The 21,102-nt window shown below is 40.0% G+C and overlaps 2 protein-coding genes across 2 annotated transcripts in view; one reads left to right on the top strand and one right to left on the bottom strand.

The window, feature by feature from the left end:
- Positions 1 to 21,102, bottom strand: part of Ns4 (Nucleostemin 4) — a 515,404-nt gene that overhangs the window by 251,038 nt on the left and 243,264 nt on the right. The gene's annotated exons all lie outside the window — the stretch shown is intronic.
- LOC135702991 (uncharacterized) overlaps positions 1 to 21,102 on the top strand; it is a 368,382-nt gene that overhangs the window by 159,264 nt on the left and 188,016 nt on the right. Inside the window, exon 4 of the mRNA XM_065224074.1 lies at positions 5,974 to 6,077. Coding sequence (XP_065080146.1) covers positions 5,974 to 6,077 — 104 coding nt within the window. The remainder of the gene's footprint in view (positions 1 to 5,973; positions 6,078 to 21,102) is intronic.

Raw genomic sequence — 21,102 nt, 5'->3', positions numbered from 1 at the left:
GTCGAGTTGGCGGTAGTAGGCGAGACGTCAGAAGAGGTTGAAATGCTGGCAACCGAGGCGATCGACACGGTTTCCAACTGGATGCAAGGAGCGAAGCTGCAGATAGTCCACTACAAAACGGAAGTGCTATTTGTCAGTAACTGCAAAGCTGTTCAGCGAGCAGAAATTACCGTCGGGGAGAACGCCATAGCATCAAAGCGCGTGCTGAAGTATCTTGGAGTGATGATCGATGACCGGCTAAACTTCAATAGCCACGTCGACTACGCATGTGAGAAGGCGGCGAAGGCCATCAATGCGATAGCCAGAATCATGCCTAACAATTCTGGACCAAGCAGCAGCAAGAGGCGTCTTCTGGCTAGTGTATCGTCGTCGATACTGAGGTATGGAGGTCCAGCCTGGGATGCAGCGCTGAAAACGAAGAAGAACCAAAGAAAATTGAACAGTACGTTCCGCCTCATGGCCATGCGAGTCGTGAGTGCGTACAGAACAATTTCGACGGAAGCAGTATGCGTTATCGCCGGTATGATACCCATCGTCATCACCTTGGCGGAGGACACCGAATGCTATATGCGAAGAGTTACCAGAGGAGTTCGAAAAATGGTGAGAACGGAGTCGATGGTTAAGTGGCAACAGGAGTGGGACGCAGCGGAGAACGGTAGATGGACACACAGGCTAATACCGATTCTTTCGACCTGGGTGAACAGGAAGCATGGAGAAGTCAACTTCCACTTGACGCAGTTCCTGTCTGGTCATGGCTGCATCAGGAAGTACCTGCATCGCTTTGAACACACAACGTCACCCCTCTGGAGCTGAAAGTCATCGTGGAGGGACTTTTCCCACAGCATGACCCAACGAACTGGCCACCTACACCATATGGCGAGGTAGATGAAGACAACGTTGAACAAGTCTCCAACGAGGAACTCATAGCAGCAGCGAAAGGGTTGAAAGCGAATAAAGCTCCCGGCCCGGATGGAATTCCCAACGTGGCGTTGAAGGCGGCGATCCAGACGTTCCCGGACATGTTCAGGATGGTGCTGCAGAAATGTCTGGACGATGGTCAGTTCCCTGATAGGTGGAAGGTACAAAAGCTTGTGCTGTTGCCGAAGCCCGGAAAACCGCCGGGGGATCCTGCATCGTATAGGCCAATATGCTTGCTGGATACTGTAGGAAAGCTCTTAGAGAGGATCATCCTCAACAGGCTGACGAAATGCACGGAGAGTGAACACGGATTGTCGGAGAGACAGTTTGGATTCCGGAAAGGGAGATCGACGGTGGATGCAATTCGGACAGTGATTGACAGAGCCGAGAAAGCTTCCAAACAGAAGCGGAGAGGAAATCGATACTGCGCCGTGATTACGATCGATGTCAAGAATGCATTCAATAGCGCCAGCTGGGAGGCCATCGCCAAGGCGCTCCATAGAATGAGGGTTCCAGGCTACCTCTGCAGGATTCTAAGTAGTTATTTCCAGAACCGGGTCCTTGTCTACGTGACAGACACGGGGCAGAAATCGCTTAGAATCACGGCGGGGGTTCCCCAAGGCTCCATTCTAGGTCCCACGCTGTGGAACGGAATGTACAATGGCGTGCTGACGCTCAAGCTGCCCAAAGGAGTTGAGATCGTTGGCTTTGCGGACGATGTCGTCTTGACGGTAACCGGTGAGACGCTGGAAGAAGTGGAAATGTTGGCGGCTGAGGCGATAGATACGATTGGTAACTGGATGCAAGGAGCGAAGCTGCAGATAGCCCACCACAAAACAGAAGTGATGTTGGTCAGTAACTGCAAAGCAGTGCAGCGGGCAGAAATTACCGTTGGAGAGCACACCATTGCTTCGAAGCGCATGCTTAAGTATCTGGGAGTGATGATCGACGACCGGCTAAACTTTAATAGCCACATCGAATATGCTTGCGAGAAGGCGACGAAGGTCATCAACGCAATAGCCAGAATCATGCCGAACAATTCTGGTCCAAGCAGCAGCAAGAGACGTCTTCTGGCTAGTGTTTCCTCATCAATACTAAGGTACGGAGGTCCAGCCTGGATTGAAGCGCTGAAAACCAAGCAGAACCAAAGGAAATTGAGCAGTACGTTGCGGCTCATGGCCATGCGAGTCGTGAGTGCGTACAGAACCATTTCGATGGAGGCAGTATGCGTTATCGCCGGTATGATCCCAATCGGCATCACCTTGGCGGAGGACTACGAGTGCTATATGACGAGAGAAACCAGAGGAGTACGAAAAATGGTGAGAACGGAGTCGATGGCTAAGTGGCAGCAGGAGTGGGATGCAGCAGAGAACGGTAGATGGACACACAGGCTAATACCGACTCTTTCGACCTGGGTGAACAGGAAGCATGGAGAAGTCAACTTCCACTTGACGCAGTTCCTGTCTGGTCATGGCTGCTTCAGGAAGTACCTGCATCGGTTCGGACACACAACGTCACCCTTCTGTCCGGAGTGTGGGAATGTGGAAGAATCACCAGAGCACGTGGTCTTCGAATGTCCTAGATTTGATGATGTGCGAGAGGATATGCTCGCCCTTAGCACGGAAAATGTCGTCGAAGAAATGTGTCGAGAGGAGGGCACCTTTAACGCCGTCAGCAGAGCAGTAACGCAGATCATGTCAGCGCTGCAGCGAAAATGGCGGGAAGACCAACTAGAAAGTAATAATGTGCTCACACAAGTGCGAACTGAAAGCCGAAGCCGGGAGAACTCTCCGTCAGAGTAGGCTGTATCCACCACCAGGGATAACCGAGTAGAACGTGACGCTGGGAGATAAATGGCTCACAAATTGGAGAGACGATCAGCGAACTGGAAGCGCCAATTAGCTGAGGTAAAGTGAGGTGCGTAATGCACGGCCCCCTCCGAAGTAATACGACAAGTGGTTCCGGGGGAAAAGGGCAAGGCGTCTAAGGAGGTTTTAGTGCGGTAAGAATCCCACACACCGTGTCACCGCGACTGTGCGCCCAGTCGTCAAGCGGTGGCACGATGGCCTTTTTGAAGGTTTCCTCCTTGCCAAAAAAAAAAAAAAAAAAAAAAAAAAAAAAAAAAAAAAAAAAAAAAAAACACACACACACACACACTCTCACACACACACACACACACACACACACACACACACACACACACACACACAAAGAAGAATACATGAGCATACAGTAGCACAAACATATTCATTTCAAATGCTCACTAGCGCCATCTAGCGAGAGAATTCCGGATTGTTCCTTGACCTCCTGATCAACATTGCCGAAGCAATCATCCGTCTAAATAGTCAGGATCTTGAGATACAGCAGCGCAAACATATTCACTTCGAATGCTCACTAGCGCCGCCTAGCGGAAGAATTCCGAATTGTTCTGTCCATCATCTAACAGTCCTTGACCTCCTGGTCAACTTTGCCCAAGAAATCATCCGTCTATATCATCGGTATCTTGAGATACAGTATTCAAATCATGCAAAATAGGAGATTTTAGGGCAAAACTGTGAACAACCCCAATTGACCTTATCGCCCAAAATGAAACCCACTCCAATCGATTTCTGAGACTTTTTTCTATAAGAATTACTATTTTTTAGTCTCTTGTTCCAGCGAGCACCGAAGTTATTGAATTTTAACACATTGTTTCGATTATGTCCCCAGTGTGCACCGTCTATAAGGCATACCGATTGTCATTTAACAGATATTGCTTTTAGTTTCGTATTTCCCCATCTGACATCTCGTGGAAAACAACAACAGCTGCTACTACGAATGTATCCCAGAAGTGTCGTTCCTTCTGCTGACAGGCTATCTGAGGGCCCTACGAAATCTCGATTCCCTAAAAAAAATATTTTTTTACCGTTATTGTCCGTTGTCCGTTATTTTGTTTCCTCTTCCTGGATAATTTTTTTTAACACTCAGTGGGGGTGACATTTGGTCCAAAAAATATAGTTTTTCGTTCCCTACCTTGTTAGGTATGTGAATATATTCATCAATGATCTATCAATAACTGGTTGATTGAAATTGAAACCTAATTTTACTTAAAATTATCTAAATAATGGCCCAAAACTTATTCTTCATTGGGCCAAACACATACATTTGGATTAAATATCATCAAATATGTGGATGTAAGATAGTTATTAGGATTACACTTGGATATTGTCATAATGTAATTCGTATTAAAGTGTTTTATTTGAGTATGTTTATAAAGAACATTTTTGACAACGTTATTTTCTAGAACTTATGACTTAACTTAACAACATTTTTTAAATATAACAACTCTTTAATGTTATTTACAGTTTACTCCAGGAGTTGAAGAAACACACCATCATTACACCATGTTGAATTCTAGTCATTTCATTTTCTGTAGATTTAAGATATTTGAAACAACAAACATTTTTCATTTTTAGCTCAATGTCACCCCAACTGGCGGTACGCTACGTTTCCAAACGGACAAGAAACGAATCAACGGTTATTACATATTAATGAAGCTTTAAACGAATGTAATCTGCATTTATTTAATTTTACTGCTGAACGATGATTGTTGGCACATATGTTATGGATTTAAAGGATTTAATTCATCAGCGAATGCATGCGTTTGAGTTGTACATGCTGTATAAATTATACAAGCTGAGTTTAATGAAACCGTATTTATTCGTAGAAAGACTTGCCTCATGATAGGTCACCGCGTCATGTTTTTAATCTTACGGCTATTTTGTTTCCCCATATCATAATTAATAACTGTCCGTTTTGACGGTCAAAGGGTTCCCCAAAAATATGCAACTCACATTTTTATGAGCAATTAACTTTCCAGTTTCCAATGTTTTACAGCACTTCGGGTGATTCAATTCGAATGCGATGGACAGCTGCTGAACCCTTTTCCCATTTTTGGAGCACTATTCCTAAGAATCACAAATCTTTGATAGGGGAAGTGCGCTCGTTTTGGTACCAGTAATTTTGTTAGTCATCACTAACAATTGTTGGCTTCAGTCATGGGAATATGATGTTGTAGTCTAAAATAGAAACCATCCGTCAAAACTGCTGCTTCACTCCATCATGTATGATACTGGTTTACCTCGTTATGTATACGACGTTTGACTGTTTCCCGAAATCGTCCAAAAAGAAGACACCAACTGGAACGTGCCTGAGACCGATGCGTGCTGCCTCGACCGAATGGAAGCTGCGACAGACAAGACATAGATAGCGAACCGATTGGCTCTGTTGCTCACACACTCTCTTTGCCCCCGGGAACCGTCTTTCGAAGGTCGATGAAAATAAAAACATAATTGGTTTATAAAATTTCTACCCTCCCACTCCCAATCGTCCCTTCCTTCTTACTTCGCTGGTAATTGTATAATTTACGAACTGAAATGGTCGCTAATTAAGTGTTAGCTAGAAAATGGGTCTCTCGCGTGTAGTTGCATCAATGTGACAGTGAGCGCCGCCGATGACCGACCGATGAGGAAGATGAAGAACACCACTTCGTACCCTGCGGGAACATGCATGCACATAGTCGTCGTTGTCATCGTTGCATTTGTGCAGCAGAGCAGTTGCATCCCATTCTAAATACGTGACCCCGATATAGAATGATCAAAGCATTAGCGTCGGCAACCGAAATTGAACACAGAATGGGATTCGATACAAAATCGAAAGCAGATTAAATTGAGGTCCTGTTGATAGGCCGTGGGCATGAATTTTGTGGCACATGGGTGTTGTGGGGCTATTTTCTGTTCGATGCCGACCGATCCGGTAGAGAGATATAATCAGAGAAGCAATATTTTATATCACCGTGGCGCTATGCTTTGAAAATTGGATCAAATTTTAGACCTCCTCCCAACTAATAACATTTTATCATCAAAGTCATTCCCGGAATAATTCTAGGCTTGTTGCAAATGACACGGCGGGCGTCCATCCCGCGTCGATTGTGGGCGTCACAGCGCTAGAATTGTTTCCCGGGCAGAGAACGGACTAATAGCATATCTTCTAATTTCATCTAATTTCTTTTTCCAGATGTTCCGGCAAGAACCACTGCAGCTTTGTGTTCTCTCAGGACCACCCGTTTTCCGTGGTGTGGAAGGAGGGAACGGTGCGGGTGAAATACATCTGCATGGACGGTAAGTTACAAGGCAAATCGTTATGGCATGTCACATTCTATGTTTTCATTCATTGACCATTCACATTTTATAAAATGAGGTACAGATTGGGCTTTCATTCATAAAAAAATAATATAAATGGATAAAAAGTATTTGGCACACGGCATTCCAAATTGCGAGAAACCTTTGGAGAAAATACTTCGCCGAAATTTAGCAACTGGAACATAAAAAATTTCTAGGCCTTAATCAGTGTTGCTGAAAATTTTACTATGTCCAGATGCTCAAAATATTTTTACATTTATATATGGGTAATTCGAGGTCAAGTGACAGAGGCCCAAGCAAAGTGAAATTCTAAAAATAATTTTTTTTGTGCCGATGCACAGTGGTCTAAAAGTACCAAAGTGCGTTTTTTAGTTTATGCAAAAACGGGTCATTTAAACCATATAGTGTCTTGCGACAAGTTTGTGCGTTCTCATTGACTTCGTTCGGTAGCTTATTAACTAAAGTATCGTACCAAACGCATAATTGACTTGCTAACTCTGAAATCATGGATTTATTTGAAGTTGTCTGCTCGATAGGCCCAAAATGGGCGATTAGGCCGAAGTAGTTCTCTACCCTATTTGTACATCGTCACGTTTCAAATAGTGATCAAAACATATTGCACTTACCTGAACCAACCAAAAAAGATATTCCAGAGCTCATTATCGTAATTATATACAACCACTCACGTTCGAAAGCCAATGACACATTGCTACAGACACCGGGACTCAAATAGTGGGAGAAACAAGGACCAATGTTCGTTCACTTAACCGGTTACTACAACAAACACCGAGAATCACATTCCGGGAAAAACAAGGACCACTGTTCGTTCAATCAATCGGTCACTACTACCGACACTGTGAATCACCTGCCGGGGGGAACAGAGACCAACCGTAGTTCAGTCATTTTTTTAACAATACAATAGACACCGGGACTCACTTGCCACGAGAAACAAGAACCACTGTTTATTCAGTCTACCAATCACTACAATAGACACTACCAATCACCTTCTTGTCCAGTAAGAGTAAGTCACTACAATTTTGAATTTTGAATCAAAAGTTTTACCACACGCGGCTTTGCAACGCCTACTCTTTTTTGCATGCCTACTTCGATTTAACCGAATTCGAATTTTCTTCCTTCAACACCAAGAGTAAGTGAGGTATGAAGGAGCTTCTATGTACAAATTCAAGAAAGCGATTATCTGTACACGGGTTACTATAGTTTGGTAATAAGCAGATCAGCAGAGAATACTATAGAACACAGCAAAAAAATAATTTTGATATCACGTCAAAGTGGATGCACTACAATCATGTCGAAAATATGGTGTAATATTACTTGCTAAAAAGGACAAAATTATCATTAATACAATGCATGAACTGACATTACGCTGCTTTTACTGCATTTGTTTATTTATGTGGTCATAAAAATTACATGAAATTTTCGACATGATTGTAGTGCATCCACTTTGATGTGATATCAAAATTATTTTTTTGCTGTGAAGGCTAATGATTTGGCATGCATTGGGCAGCATTTTAAGTATACTTTCAAATGTAATCATCCTGGTTTGCTCAATTTCACCCAACTTCGAGCTATTGACCTTGGAAATAGTGCTAATAGGCCTTTTTAATAGGAACTAAACGATCGATTCAACCTCTGGTGGTGAATAGGAGAACGTCAAAAAGAGTGTTGTAAGCAGAGATTTTCGCCTTGAGACATAGGAAGCGGAACACTTTTTTACTTTTCCTGATAAATTGATTCATCTGAGATGCTCCAAAACTTAATCTACAGTTGACAAATTTAATTCTGTAACGTTTTTGTAAAGATCCTGCTGGTGTTCAGTAATATTTTTGTTGAGAAAAATGGAAAATTAGAAAAGTGCCTAAGTGGTTATGATCTTCCGGATTTCTTATGTGTGAATAGTTAAGGTACAAATCAGTTAAGATCTGTGGAAAATTGTACAATAAGACGATTACCGATGGAAATTGGCAAGATGTTGAATGAAAAATGCTTTAATTTGCGTTGTGAAAAATAGTTATTCTGATGTAAACAAACGGTTTGGTTTACGTTCCTTCTCAAACTCGCGTGGCGCACTCTACGTCGGTGGGGCATTAAAAAGGCGTATTTTGGATCAAAACCTTGAATATCTTAAGAAATATTGAAGATATTTTTTTCTGAAGCTAATGGAACTGAACCCCGAAATTCCCCTTATTTTTGGAGCTTACTAAACTTTTTAGAAATGCTCCCGCATTTTGATGATGATCATAAAAATTCCTGAAGTTCTCGGATCTTTCTTTAAGTTCCATAGGCTTCTATGAAGTTATTGGAATGTTTCTGAAGATCTCTGCACTTCTGTGAAGTTTTAGAAGTTTTTCCAGCAATTTTCTTGGAATCAAAACGAAATAATAATTATGGTTCTATGAATTTCACTGAAATTCTCAAGGTTTTTCTGCAGTTCGTGGAACTTATTTATAACTTATTCAATAGTTTAGCTTCCCAAAATATTTCGGAATTTTCTTCAACTTCTCTAGACTGCCCTGATTTCACTGTATTTTTTTAGTTGAAAATGCTAAGTTTCAAATAACATAAAGTGGTCATTTTATACGATACATGAGGAGATGAAAGTATAGAGTTGATAGTTCCGATAGTTAGAAAGTGAGCAAGGATAACTTTGAGGAAGGTACGAATCGGGTTGATCATCCCCCTTTACCAAACTCCCTAGCTGGAGGTGAGAAATATCAACTTGTTTGTTATTTGAAACTTAACATCTTCAACTATGTATATCGTTTACTTCAAATAGAAGTAATACAAACAAAAATAGTGAAATGTATTTTTCATAAGAATCCGCAATTATACTGAAATTAATTAAATTGTCTTGAAGTTTCCACAATTTTCCTTAAGTTTTATAAACCTTCTAAACGCTTACGAAGCTTTGCTAATTTTCCCAGTGGCGCCGGTGATGTAGTGGTAAGCGGGATTACCTCTCACCCCAGCATGCTTAGGTTCAATCCCAGTCGGCGCCGCGGGGATGTTCTGATCACGCATTCCTTCGGAAGGAAAGTAAAGCCGTTGGTCCCCGGTTCATGAGTTGATGGGTCCATAGGTAGGGTCCAGGTGTGGGAGCTGCCTCTCTGGCGTCGGTAGCATTGGTGCTCAGCACGGAAAACAAGATCGATGGAAAACAAATCAAGTGAAAAAATTCTAATTTTCCCTGAACTTTTCTGGACATCCCTGATGTTTTCTATGCTTACCTGAGGTTCTCAAAATTTGTCTTATGTTCCAGCAAATTTTCTTATATATATTCATAATTCCCTGATGCTTCTAAAGTTTTCGGATCAATCATAGAATTTTCGGATTATCCCTATATATCGCTGAAATCTTCCTTCAGTTAATGGGAATGTTCTGATCGTCCTTGAAGAACTCGGAAGTTTGCTGAATAGCATGATTCTAAAGTCTGTTCCATATAGAATTTGGTCGCACAAAATTGGTCATTTCTTCAAGAGGTAATAACACAGAACATCACTAAGGGTATCATTTCGTAGGTTTTTATAAGGAAAAAAAAAATCCAAGAACAATTATTTGCAGTCAACCTTTTCTGCACCATTTCTCCAAATCAGATGGTGTTTTGATTGTTTTGCCTTCTTCCATTTCTTCAATTTACGCTCGATAATTGCCTACAATTTTTCGATGGGACGAAAATCTGGACAATTTGGAGGATTGATACTTTTTTTTAATATAATCGACATTATCCTTATCATACCATTCAATGACATCCTTGAACTTTACGGGACTTTCGTGTGACTGAATGGATGCCAAAATTCTCTCCTGAAGGCATTCTTCCTTGTTAAGTTGTCCCTTCATAGTCGCTCCAGTGATGAAAACCATTTTTTCCACAACTGCAGATTGTCTGTTAATACATGCGAGCGAATTTATCTGCAAAGACAAATTTGAACTTACCCGGAGCATCCCTTTTACGTTTGGCAAGGTAAAATTTTTGACCCGAAATATGTCCAAAATCCATTTTTACGTTTCATCGTCCATTAAAAAACATTTGTTATACTTGATCAGAACTTGCTTCAGGTTTTGTGTCAGTGTCCTGTTGGGATGTTTGCTGGCATGGTACGACCGAAAACCTTCAGGCATACAAATTCGCTGAACTGTTCTGTGCGCCTTTTCGCCAAATCACGTCCGGAGATCCCAGGGTTCTTTTGGACTGTCCTAATGATCTTCGCTCGTAATTTCCGGTCATATGTTCCACTTTCACGATTGTTTTATTTGCGCGATCCAACGTTAGTGTTTCTCGGTAACGTTTAGGCACGTTATTTAAGGCCCAAACGCAATGTGGACGGAACCGGAACGGAAACGGCAAGTTTGACAGTTGTCAAAAATGAATTCGAGATGCCTAATCGAAGTCGATTTGGTACTAACTAGTTTTCAATCCGACAAGTAGTCTTACTCAGATCAGGCTTTTCCGCTGCCGTTCCACTTCCGCTGTCATTGCGCTTGGGCCTTTACAATCGATTTTGGAAATTTGAGAACTTTTCCGATCATTCCTCCTGACCACGTTGGGCTTTCAACGTAAGCATGCAAAATTTGTTCACGTGTCACGCGTTCCATCTTCGATAACTTTCATACGTGTCTATGGATCCTGATGAAATTGTCACCAAACAAACTTTCCAGATCAAAACGTTGTCAACAGTTTATTGATGAGACAACTAGAGACGCTACAGTAATTAAAAAGAAGCGGTCAAATACTAACTGGAACAGACTTTATCTAAAAATATCAAGTTTCTAAGAAGTTTTCTGGAATTTCTTGAAGATGTTGGTGCTTGCCAAAAGTACTCGCATTTTTCAATTGATGGAGCTTCGTTGATGTTCTCCAATCTACTTAGCTAAATTTTCACAATTTTTGAAGTGCTTTAAATTTTCATCATATAACACTCTTAAAATACGCTCACATTTTCCAGATATTCATAAAATTTTTAATGCGGTGCAGAAATTTTCTCGGAGCTTTGCTGATGTTTCCGGAAATTCCCTGAGTTTCTTAAAATTTCTTTGACGTTTCTGCAATTTCCTTGAAATTATTTGGACTACCCTTTGATTTTCTGATTCTATTGAAGATCTCGGTTCTGCTCTGAAATAAATGGAATTCTCGTGAACATCTCGTAAACTTACCAGAAATTATCAGGGCTTCTGTGAAGATCCTGAAATATTTCTGAAGTTTTCATAAATTCTCTGAAGGTCTCCGTACTTCCCTGAAATTCTCAGAACATCTTAAGGGTTCCCGATTTTTTTCACCACATCATGGAACTATCCTATTTTTTTTCTAAATTCACGCTTATTAAGACTGGAAAGCACAAAAATTGGTCGACAAAAATCGTTTCTTTCAGTCAAAATTCATATCACAAAAATCTTCTCATATTTCTTTTGGTAGTTCAATTCATATATTTAAAGGAAAAAATGTTTGTTTATTCTTTTGGTTTGCCAAATCCGAACTGCCGTGCCTTCCGCTTAACCCCTTCCATTAAATTTTGCACAGTGGTCTCATCGACCTTATTCGCTGCCGAACGCCAGTTAGATGTAAACTGCTGCTAGTTTTTCATAGATTTATTGGTTTTTTTGAGATTCCGTTTGACCAAGGCCCAATACCGTTCGATAGGGCGGAGTTCTGGGCTGTTGGGAGGGTTGCGGTCTTTGGGTACCACAACCACGTTGTTCGCATCGTACCACTCGATTGCCTTTTTTCCATAGTGGCAGCTCGCCAAGTCTGGCCAGAACAGCACAGGTCTATTATTTTGCTTTAGGAATGGTAGCAGCCGCTTTTCTAGGTACTCCTGGACGTAGATCTCTTGATTGATGGTTCCCGTAGTAATGAAAATGCCGTGCATATGGCCTGCCCGACGAGATATTTTTTCAGAAACTTCGAAAGTTTGATGGTTTTGAAAATTTCAGCCACGTTCCCTTTTCCTGATGCGGTATAAAACTCCTGTCCCGGAGGCTGCTTGAAATCCGCCTTCACATAAGTTTCGTCGTCCATGACGACACAATCGAACTTTGTGAGCACTTTCGTAAACAGCTTTCAGGACCGCCAGCGACGTCCCGGATGGAGAGGTTAGTATTCCGCTTATATTTCACCGCCACCTTCTTCGTCGTGGCTGCTACGTCCGGATTACGATTGCCGCCGCGTCCAGGCTTCCTGGCGGTCGACAGACGCTCCCCAAACATTTTTAAAACGTTTGTCACGATCGATTTGGCCACATCCCGCAATTTTGCCAACTTGGCGTGTGAGAACGTCGGATTCTCTTGTTGTGCGAGCATAATTTTGACACGCTGCTCCTCTTGCTTGGACGTCATTTTGAAAACTGGAGAGCAAACGGTAAAAACTCATCATAGCAACCATTGTATATACACTCAACTTCCAAATGCAGCATTTCGGGTTTTTTTTATGCATTTTCAACAGAAATACACCAATTTGAAGTAGACCAATTTTAGCGCGTTCCAAACTTTAGATCTTTAAAGTGCTCCTAAAGTTTGGATAAAAGTTACGGGAACTGCCCTTACGATCTCTGAAATTCCCCAAAGATCTTTGGATCTAGCTGTTCTGAGGTAATTAGAGCTTCTTGAAAGTTCCCCCATGTTTCCTCAAGTTCTCTGAATTTCTGAAGTTATCTTAACACCGTTGCACCGGTGCGGTTCTCTGAAAATCTAGGAAATTTTATAAATGCCTGTAGTTTTTCGGATGCTAATAGAACCGCTTTGAGTTGAGGTAATTTCCCCATATTTTCAGGATGCTAACTTCGTTTATGTTCTCGCAGTTTGTTTATGAAGTTTCACTGACCTTTCATTCATCAGAACTTCTGTAAAGTTCCTACAATTGTTGTGATATAAATGGGACTTCACTGACAATATCAAGTCATTCATAAAGTTAATTACAAACTTGAAATAAATCATATAATTTTATTTCCTTAACTCTGAAAATGTTGTGAAACTTTGAAAATGTTGAATATTTTGAACTTGTATATGGAATATGAAAATTCAAGTCATTGAATATTTTGAGATCTTAGACTTACTGAAATTCAGTAGGTGTTAAACTTTAACAATTTATTTGCTTTTATTGTTTTAGTAATATTTTAGTGCATTCAAAAAAATGCTTTTTTATTCAGCCATTTCAAAGCAAAACGATATAGTGGTTCTCAGAATTTCATTAAAATTGGTACTTTTGTTCTTTATCACAAAATCTTAGACGCGCACTTATTTATTTTGTAATGAAGGCGACCATTTCCAAAAGTGGTCAAAAAATCGATTTTTTCGAAAATGCCTTTTTTTCAAAAATTTATAACTTTTAACCACTGACCCGATTTCAAAGATCAAAATATCAAATGAAAGGTATTTAAAAATTGGTAAACTAGTCGCATAGGAGTATTGAGCGAAAACCCAAAACTTGAAAACTGCATAAAAATATAACTCAAAATTGAAAAAAAGAACACATCGCTGTTGTGTAAAAAATCCTATATATTCAAGGAAAAATATAAAACCATATTGCACCCTCTATCTACAAGCCATGAAAACCATGAAAACAAATACAATAAATGTTTTTCAATGCAAAATCCCAAATTTTTAATATTATTATATTTTTCCAAAAAGTTTTAATTACCTTTCATTTGATATTTTGATCTTTGATCGTTAAATTTTTTTGGAAAAAGTCATTTTCGAAAAAAAAGCGATTTTTTGGACCACCCTAACATGACAATGGTCACCCTAATGACAACATAATAATAAAATACGAGTCTAATATTTTGCGATAAGAAGCAAAACTACAATTTTTACGAAAATCTGAGAACCACTATATCGTTTTACTATGGAATGGCTAGTTAGGAACCGGTAAATAATCCGTTAAAGTTCTGAAAAAAAACCTGGAAAACTCAGGCCATTTTTTATTTAGCCATACGAGTGTAGATAGAGAAAGACGATTAAATGTCAAAAAGCTCTAAAGAAGCACAACATCTTCGAATCGTTTGGAAATTAGAACAAAATGTAGGCATCGATTGGCCTATCAGATCCTACACACTGCAAGATGGATTTTCAATCTTGAAAAAAATGCACGCTAAAATAGTTGGGAATATAGTGACTGAATACTAGAGTGTTTCAAAATCCTGGGATTTCAAACGCTACCCTCTGGAATGGTAGTTGGGGGGAGTCAGAAACACCCTGCCATAATTTAAAGTCATTTGGTTCACGGAAACCCCTCGCTCAGACGGCTTGAAGTTTGTATGGGGAAAATCGACAACATGTATGGGGGCGTGAGCCACTTTCGCATTCGCGGCTTTACGTGACACTGTAGCGGATAAATTTTCTTCATGTACAAAATTTAGAACCTTTGGAGCATTGGGAACATCTTGGCTGAAGATCGGATGTGAATCCGCGCTACCCCCGAATAGTTATTAGCGTTTGAAATGAACACCACCTGCCTTACTTTTACTATTAATAAAAATCACCATTTTACTACATTCCATTTAGTTTCAGAACAAATCAAAGTCTACTTTGATTAAATTTACATAGCCATCAATTTTACAAATGGTCGCGATCTTCCGGTGGATCATCTTGGAGCCAATGACCAGCCAATATCAACAAACATCATTTTCCCACATTGCATATAAATGCAGAGAAAAATCAAGACCTACTTTGATCAAATTTACGAAGCAATACATTTTACAGATGTTCCAGGCCATCTTAGAAGCAATTAGGGTAGAGCGTAACTTCGTCGTAATCGCCCATTTCCGTTCTATCGATCAGAAAAGATCAATAATATCAATGATTTCATCGTGCACAAATCAATAATAGATTTTTTCCGATGCGTTAGTTCATTAGCTACAACATAAATCCTATTACAGCGCATTGTATGAATATTTACGCTCATTGTTCTCAAAACAAAAGAAGCGCTCCTAGCAAATCCCGTTTTTCTACGTTTATTCATAGGACGAAGAAAATCTAATGGCGTTTCAATGCATTTGGACGGAATTGATACTCGTAGGACGAATTTAGAATCAAGAAGCAGTACATATTAGATTTTAAACAATATCTCAACAATTTGTGACTCTTTATCAAATCCAACGGTACGTATGGAAAGGTGAATAAATTTAGAAGTCGTCTTTGACAGAAATATTACATTTTTTGTTCAAATCCGTTCAAAAAATAGAGGTAAAGCGCGGGTTGTACTTTGAAGGACGGAAATTAGATCAAAAACCCTACCAACTAATATATCAAAAATCACCATTTTACTGCATTCCATAAGGTATCAGAAAAAATCAAGGCCTTCTTTGATCAAATTAACACAGCAATCCATATTACCATCTGGTGACCACTTGGAGCCAATGGAGCTGATATGGGAAATGGCTCTAATGTTGCCATATGGATCAAAGATTGGGCACATTGCGAAAAATCTGCTATTTATCAATTTTATCTAGATGACCGCGTCATTAAGACGGTACAAATGGATATTTTTGGTTGCTATTGAATCGCTGAATTTATGTATGGGCCCAATTTAGGGACATTTAGGCCGACATTACATCAATTTCCCCTATATAGAAAACCACAATTTTATTGCTTTCCATATAGTTGCAAAGAATAATCAAGGCCTACTTTGATTACAAATACATAATAATCAAGACTAAGGTTGATCCGGGTCACCGGATGGCCTTCCGATGGACACTCAGTATTTAAAACCAGGTTGTGCGTTGGTTTTGTCAAAATATTAATCAACACTACCCATAGATGCCTGTTGCTGTGGATTTCCAGCATCACCTTATTCTAGACGACTGGTACCTTTTCGCCCCACCAATGGCCTCTCGGAAACCCGGAATAAAACCGGAACCACTTGGCCAATCTGTTGCAATTTTCAGTAGACCATAATTTCGAGCATTTCTTTACTTTTTGTGAAATTTTCTACATGAAATTGTAGAAACAAAAAAATATACAAACTCATACAAACATTGCTATCCCTATTCCATGTACGTGAAAATAAAAACCGGACAAAGCGCGTTAGGCCCTTCCCAAAAGTAAGGCAGATGGTGTTCATTTGAAACGCTTAATAACTTTTCGGGGGTAACTCGGATTCACATCCGGTCTAGAGCCAATATGTTTCCAATACACCAAAGGTTTTACATTTTGTACATGAAGAAAATCAACCCACTACCGCGCCACCTAGAGCCACGAATGTGAAAGTGGTTCGCTCCCCCATACATGTTGTCGATTTTACCTATACAAACTTCAAGCCGTCTGAGCGAGGGTTTCCCGTGAACCAAATGACTTCAAATTATGGCAGGGTGTTTCTGACTCCCCAAACTACCATTCCAGGGTGTAGCGTTTGAAATTCAAGACTTTGACTTTTACCATATAACGCTGAAACACTCTACTGAATACAAGAAAAGTGACTTTAGTGATTTGGTCTTAAAAAAAGAAGCTTTTTAGTGACTGGCTGGAAAAAAGTGACTCGCTACCAGCCCTGAAAAATGCTTTTTAATTGAAATACAGTGCAATACACGAACCAAAACTCGATCTGAGTGATTGCTTATCATGTTGAGTGTTTTTTTTTTCAAAACATGTTTGAAATATCAAATTTAAAAAAATCGATATTCTAGGTCAAGTTCTTATTAAATTTGGGATCCTTGAATTCGATTCAGATGCTAAAATCCTTGCGTGAATAGTTTGAAAATTAAAAAAAAAAAATCAAAACGCACAATTGCGCCTAAATGTGGGCAACTTAGTTTTTTTTTTAAATCATTTCATTTTTCAGATACCACTATTTCTCTATATTGGAAACATGTAATCGTAAATTATTAAATAATTAAGATTAATTGATACTTAGTTTAATGAATAATACAACTTTCAAATTAATTATATCAATATGGCTGCAACAAATCACCGTTTGTTTGAATGCTGATATTGTCAGTTAAATAAACTTAAAATGTTAGCAGTAATATCTACTTTTTGTAATAACAAACTCGTCAAAACAATTATTGGAGTGTCGTGATGGAATGCTATCAAGATTTCTCTTGATATCGATCACCGAAAATATTGAACGTAACAACTAAAAATGCAACCCATAATGATCAATTTCACCTCGGTGTTCAATTTGTCTCCGGATTCCGGTAGCTGCCTTAGTACGCCAGATATCTACTAAATTGTCCAATTTAGTAAAATCTCTTGGACTGATTTATGTTCTTTGGTTTGGTAGTTTAAGATTAGATAAAACAGTCAGGATTCATAGTCCCTATCATTTAGTAAATCCAGATAAATCTTTGGGTTCCAATCAAAATGCCAACCCAACATACAAGCACGGCGTTCCACCCTTCCCAGTGTAATGACAAATCTTAATTACCTACCAGTACGCGTGGACAAATAAACAAACAAAACTCACTCTCACTTTCGGCCGGCGATGAGTGAAATATTTACTTTGAAATTTCTATAGTTTACCGAGATGATGAGTACTTGCTTTCTTGCTTGTTTGCTGCTTTCAACGAATATCCTATCCAAACAAGGGGCCCTGTGTGAATCTTTTGCAGCAACTGTCCGTGCAGTAAATAAAATCAGCAGAGTTGTAAATCTCTCCCGTAGAAATGAGAAATGGGTTTTCGCTAGGATATATGAGCAAAGCGGGATCAACAAATAGATGGAACCTATGGGAACTGAAAATGCTGTGGTAGAATGAAGCAGCTATATTAGATACTTTGAGTTTCATAATTTCGATTCTATGGAAAAATGCAAATCATCGCTCAAGTACAACGATTTTCATTGGTTACATTTCTGACTGACTGACAACTTGTCATAATAAACGCCCAAAAAGTGCCACGCAAGGCACACATGTGGAATGCTAATGAAAAATTCAGAAGCCAAAATATGTACCCATTCGTAAAATTCACCATTTTAACATCGCAGTACCATTGCGTTGTCAAAAACACACGCCGAGTGAGGAACGCTTTGAGAAAAGAGCATACCGAACCAGAAAACAGACGACGACGCTTTCGACGGCGTCTCGGTGTCTAGTAGCGAGAGTACAGCTTCTTCTTCTTCTTTGGATTTTATTACGCCCCCACTGGGACTTTAAGCACTTCCACCCACAGCTGTTAATTGAGAGCCTGCTAAGCCGGGCGATCAGACCGATTCAAAATTGAGTAGAGTCGACTCTATTTCGTCAAAAGTGGATTTACTCAAAAGTGAGTTGAATTTTCCGGGCTTTTTTGGGGAAAAAAATTCTCGAATTTGAGGAAATCCTAGATTGGACCGGGAATCGAACCCAGCCACCTCCATCATATGTTTTGCATTATAGCTGCGCCTGTATCGACTGAGTTAAGGGAGGCCCCATCGAAAGTACATACCACCACATAGACGTGATGTGGTTAGAGCTTGGAATTGCATTTCGTATAGTTTAGGTTGATTTCCCACTCACCAATAAGACATTCTAGGAAACACTACAGTTATTATTCAATTCAAGTTTAGAAAGGATTCCTAGACACCGCATCAGATATTAAATGAACATTCAACGAGCTTTTCAACTAGATTCCTAGAATGCTAGAATCCTAAAAACGAACATCTACCACGTACCGCACCAAACGATTGCCGATGTCGTCAGCACTAGACGCCATCCTCTATGACAAACATACATTTCAAGCCGTTAGCCTTGTTGTCTCAGCGTTTGTTGCTATCAGTGTAGATGGATATTTGGCTCCAGCCCAAGCTTTTTTGGATCCAAGAAAAAAACTGAATTTAAACCCAATTTTTCGCCTTCACAGCTCCACGTTCCAAGTCGAATTTGGCACAAATTACGTCAGACAGAGAACGGTGCCCAACCGCCAAGTGGTATCTCTGTTGCTTCCATTCGAAGCGGAACGAAGGATGACATAAGCCTTTCTACGCTTCCGAAAAAGCCCCAAACTAGAATCTAACGTGTGACGACGGGTGGCGAACGATCCGGCCAGCAACAGTGCCGTGAGACAGAATCGGTTAGGAATTGAAGCCGGCTGCTGGCTGCTTTGATCGACCGAGACACCGACAGCGACGACGACGACGACGACGACGACGACCTTGGAGAACCTTGGCGAAACAGTGGAAACTGTATGGACGATGGAGCGAGGAGGAACCAACAAGCAAACAAACAAACGACGCAACCGAGTGAAATATGTCCAATTAATGAGAAAGTTCCATTGTGGCTGTTGATTGGGATAGCCTTGGCGGTGAATGGTCGTTGTTGGAGTGAAATAAAATGCCACTGGGGACTGCCGCAGGAGAGGGGGAATTGAGACAACTATAAATAACCTCTCTTTGGAGAGGTATGTTCACGAGGAGCTGGTTGTGAAAAACTTTGGACTCCCTCCTTAATCGTTCGATTGATGACAGTTTTTGACATGAATTATTGGGTTCTTAAGGGTAAACTTTTAAATGCGATAATACAGAAAACAACAAGTGCATCATAGCCCCACACGTGTCACTATTTTGACACGAAGGGGAATTATTGACAATAATATTGAAGATGTGAATACAGAAATATTGCCAATATCGATGTATTGACATTAATATAGAATGTATTGGCGTTGATGGCAACTCTGTAGCTCTTTCCTCCTATGGTAAAATCCATCAGTAAACGTCAGACTGTGCGTAAAACATGGCGGACTTCGTACTATCAACAATCAGTATGAAACTATCGATTTTAAATTGGCTCACTACATGACTAGCCTATTGGTCCCAAGCAAATCGATGATCGTACCAACAATCAATACGAAACTAATGATTTTAAATTGGTTCACTACTTGACTAGTCTATTGGTCCCAAGCAAACGATTAACGTTCCCCATTCTAGTCGAAATTCTAGTACTACGCAATGTTTGTTTTGATTCGCTATGAAAGTTTGACAGATAAAATGAGTGGTTCGTGGATTTTTCTATGTTCCGAGGGGTGCATCGATTAGCTTGGGACCGAAGATAGTACCAGAGTGGAGCCAAAAAGTTGAACATGTTTCTTCGGGACCGACTAGTCTTAGAGTTATCTCTATGGTACTATCCTTTCACTCACTGAAAAACCCCATAAGAAACTGTCAATCTTTTCTAGAAGAGACAATTTTTCGACAGTGCCGTCAACACCAATTGACAATACGATTATTGTAAAAAAAAGCAACCGTGAAGAGTTCACTTTAAATGCGTTTGGTTTGCCAACTACAATTCTAGGTAAACATTTCAAATGGTCGTATCTGCACACTTAGATTTTTAACTGGCATTTATTTTTACTGAGATCTCGACAAAATTCGAGCTAGTTGGCGCACAGTGGGACATGACGACACTATTGAGTGTAGCATTTGATGTCTTCTTTCTTCATTTGTTTAGTACGTTATTTGATTGGTGAAACTTTTTGCTTAGGAGGGTATACAGGAGGATTGTGTGATCTTGGATCGATCTTTGGACGATCGATCTTTTTCATCCCGATATCCGATTAGCCGGATCGATTCTTTGTCCTTAAAAAAATGTGTCAAATTTTGTAATTCTATTGTCATCAAAAAACGATTTACTCTCACCCCGGACTGCGTGGTAGATTTAACGAACATAATGTCAACATCAGCATCGCTTCCTATAATGACGTCCCTATTTGCGTTTCCGATATTTACGAATACAGCAACATTTGAAGGTTTCCTCTACCTGCCATCTGTGCTCATTTCTCCTTACCGTCACGACACCATTTCTAGATAAGCATTTGAAAATGTCCTATCTGCATTGATCGATTCTCTTCATCGACTTTCTCTTTCGTCAATAACTCAGCTGCAAAATCTTTCCCGGATGTATTTGACGTTTTGGACGCTAGATACGAACCTCCTTTATCAAACTATGTGGTAAAATTAGTGCGAAAGCTTTTTGCATATCAGTGATTATGAAAAGAGAAAGTCGATAAAGAGAATCGATCAAAGCAGATAGGACCTTTTGAAATGTTCATCGAGATTTAATTGAATATTATAAAGGAAAGGATTTCTC

The sequence above is a fragment of the Ochlerotatus camptorhynchus genome, unplaced genomic scaffold, assembly GCF_037179485.1.
Source record: "Ochlerotatus camptorhynchus isolate MF236.1 unplaced genomic scaffold, CSIRO-AGI_Acam_v1.1 ptg000204l, whole genome shotgun sequence".
In the NCBI taxonomy this organism is placed as follows: domain Eukaryota; kingdom Metazoa; phylum Arthropoda; class Insecta; order Diptera; family Culicidae; genus Ochlerotatus; species Ochlerotatus camptorhynchus.
The sequence above is the reverse complement of the archived record's forward strand: the minus strand, read 5'-3'. Positions and strand labels throughout refer to the sequence as shown.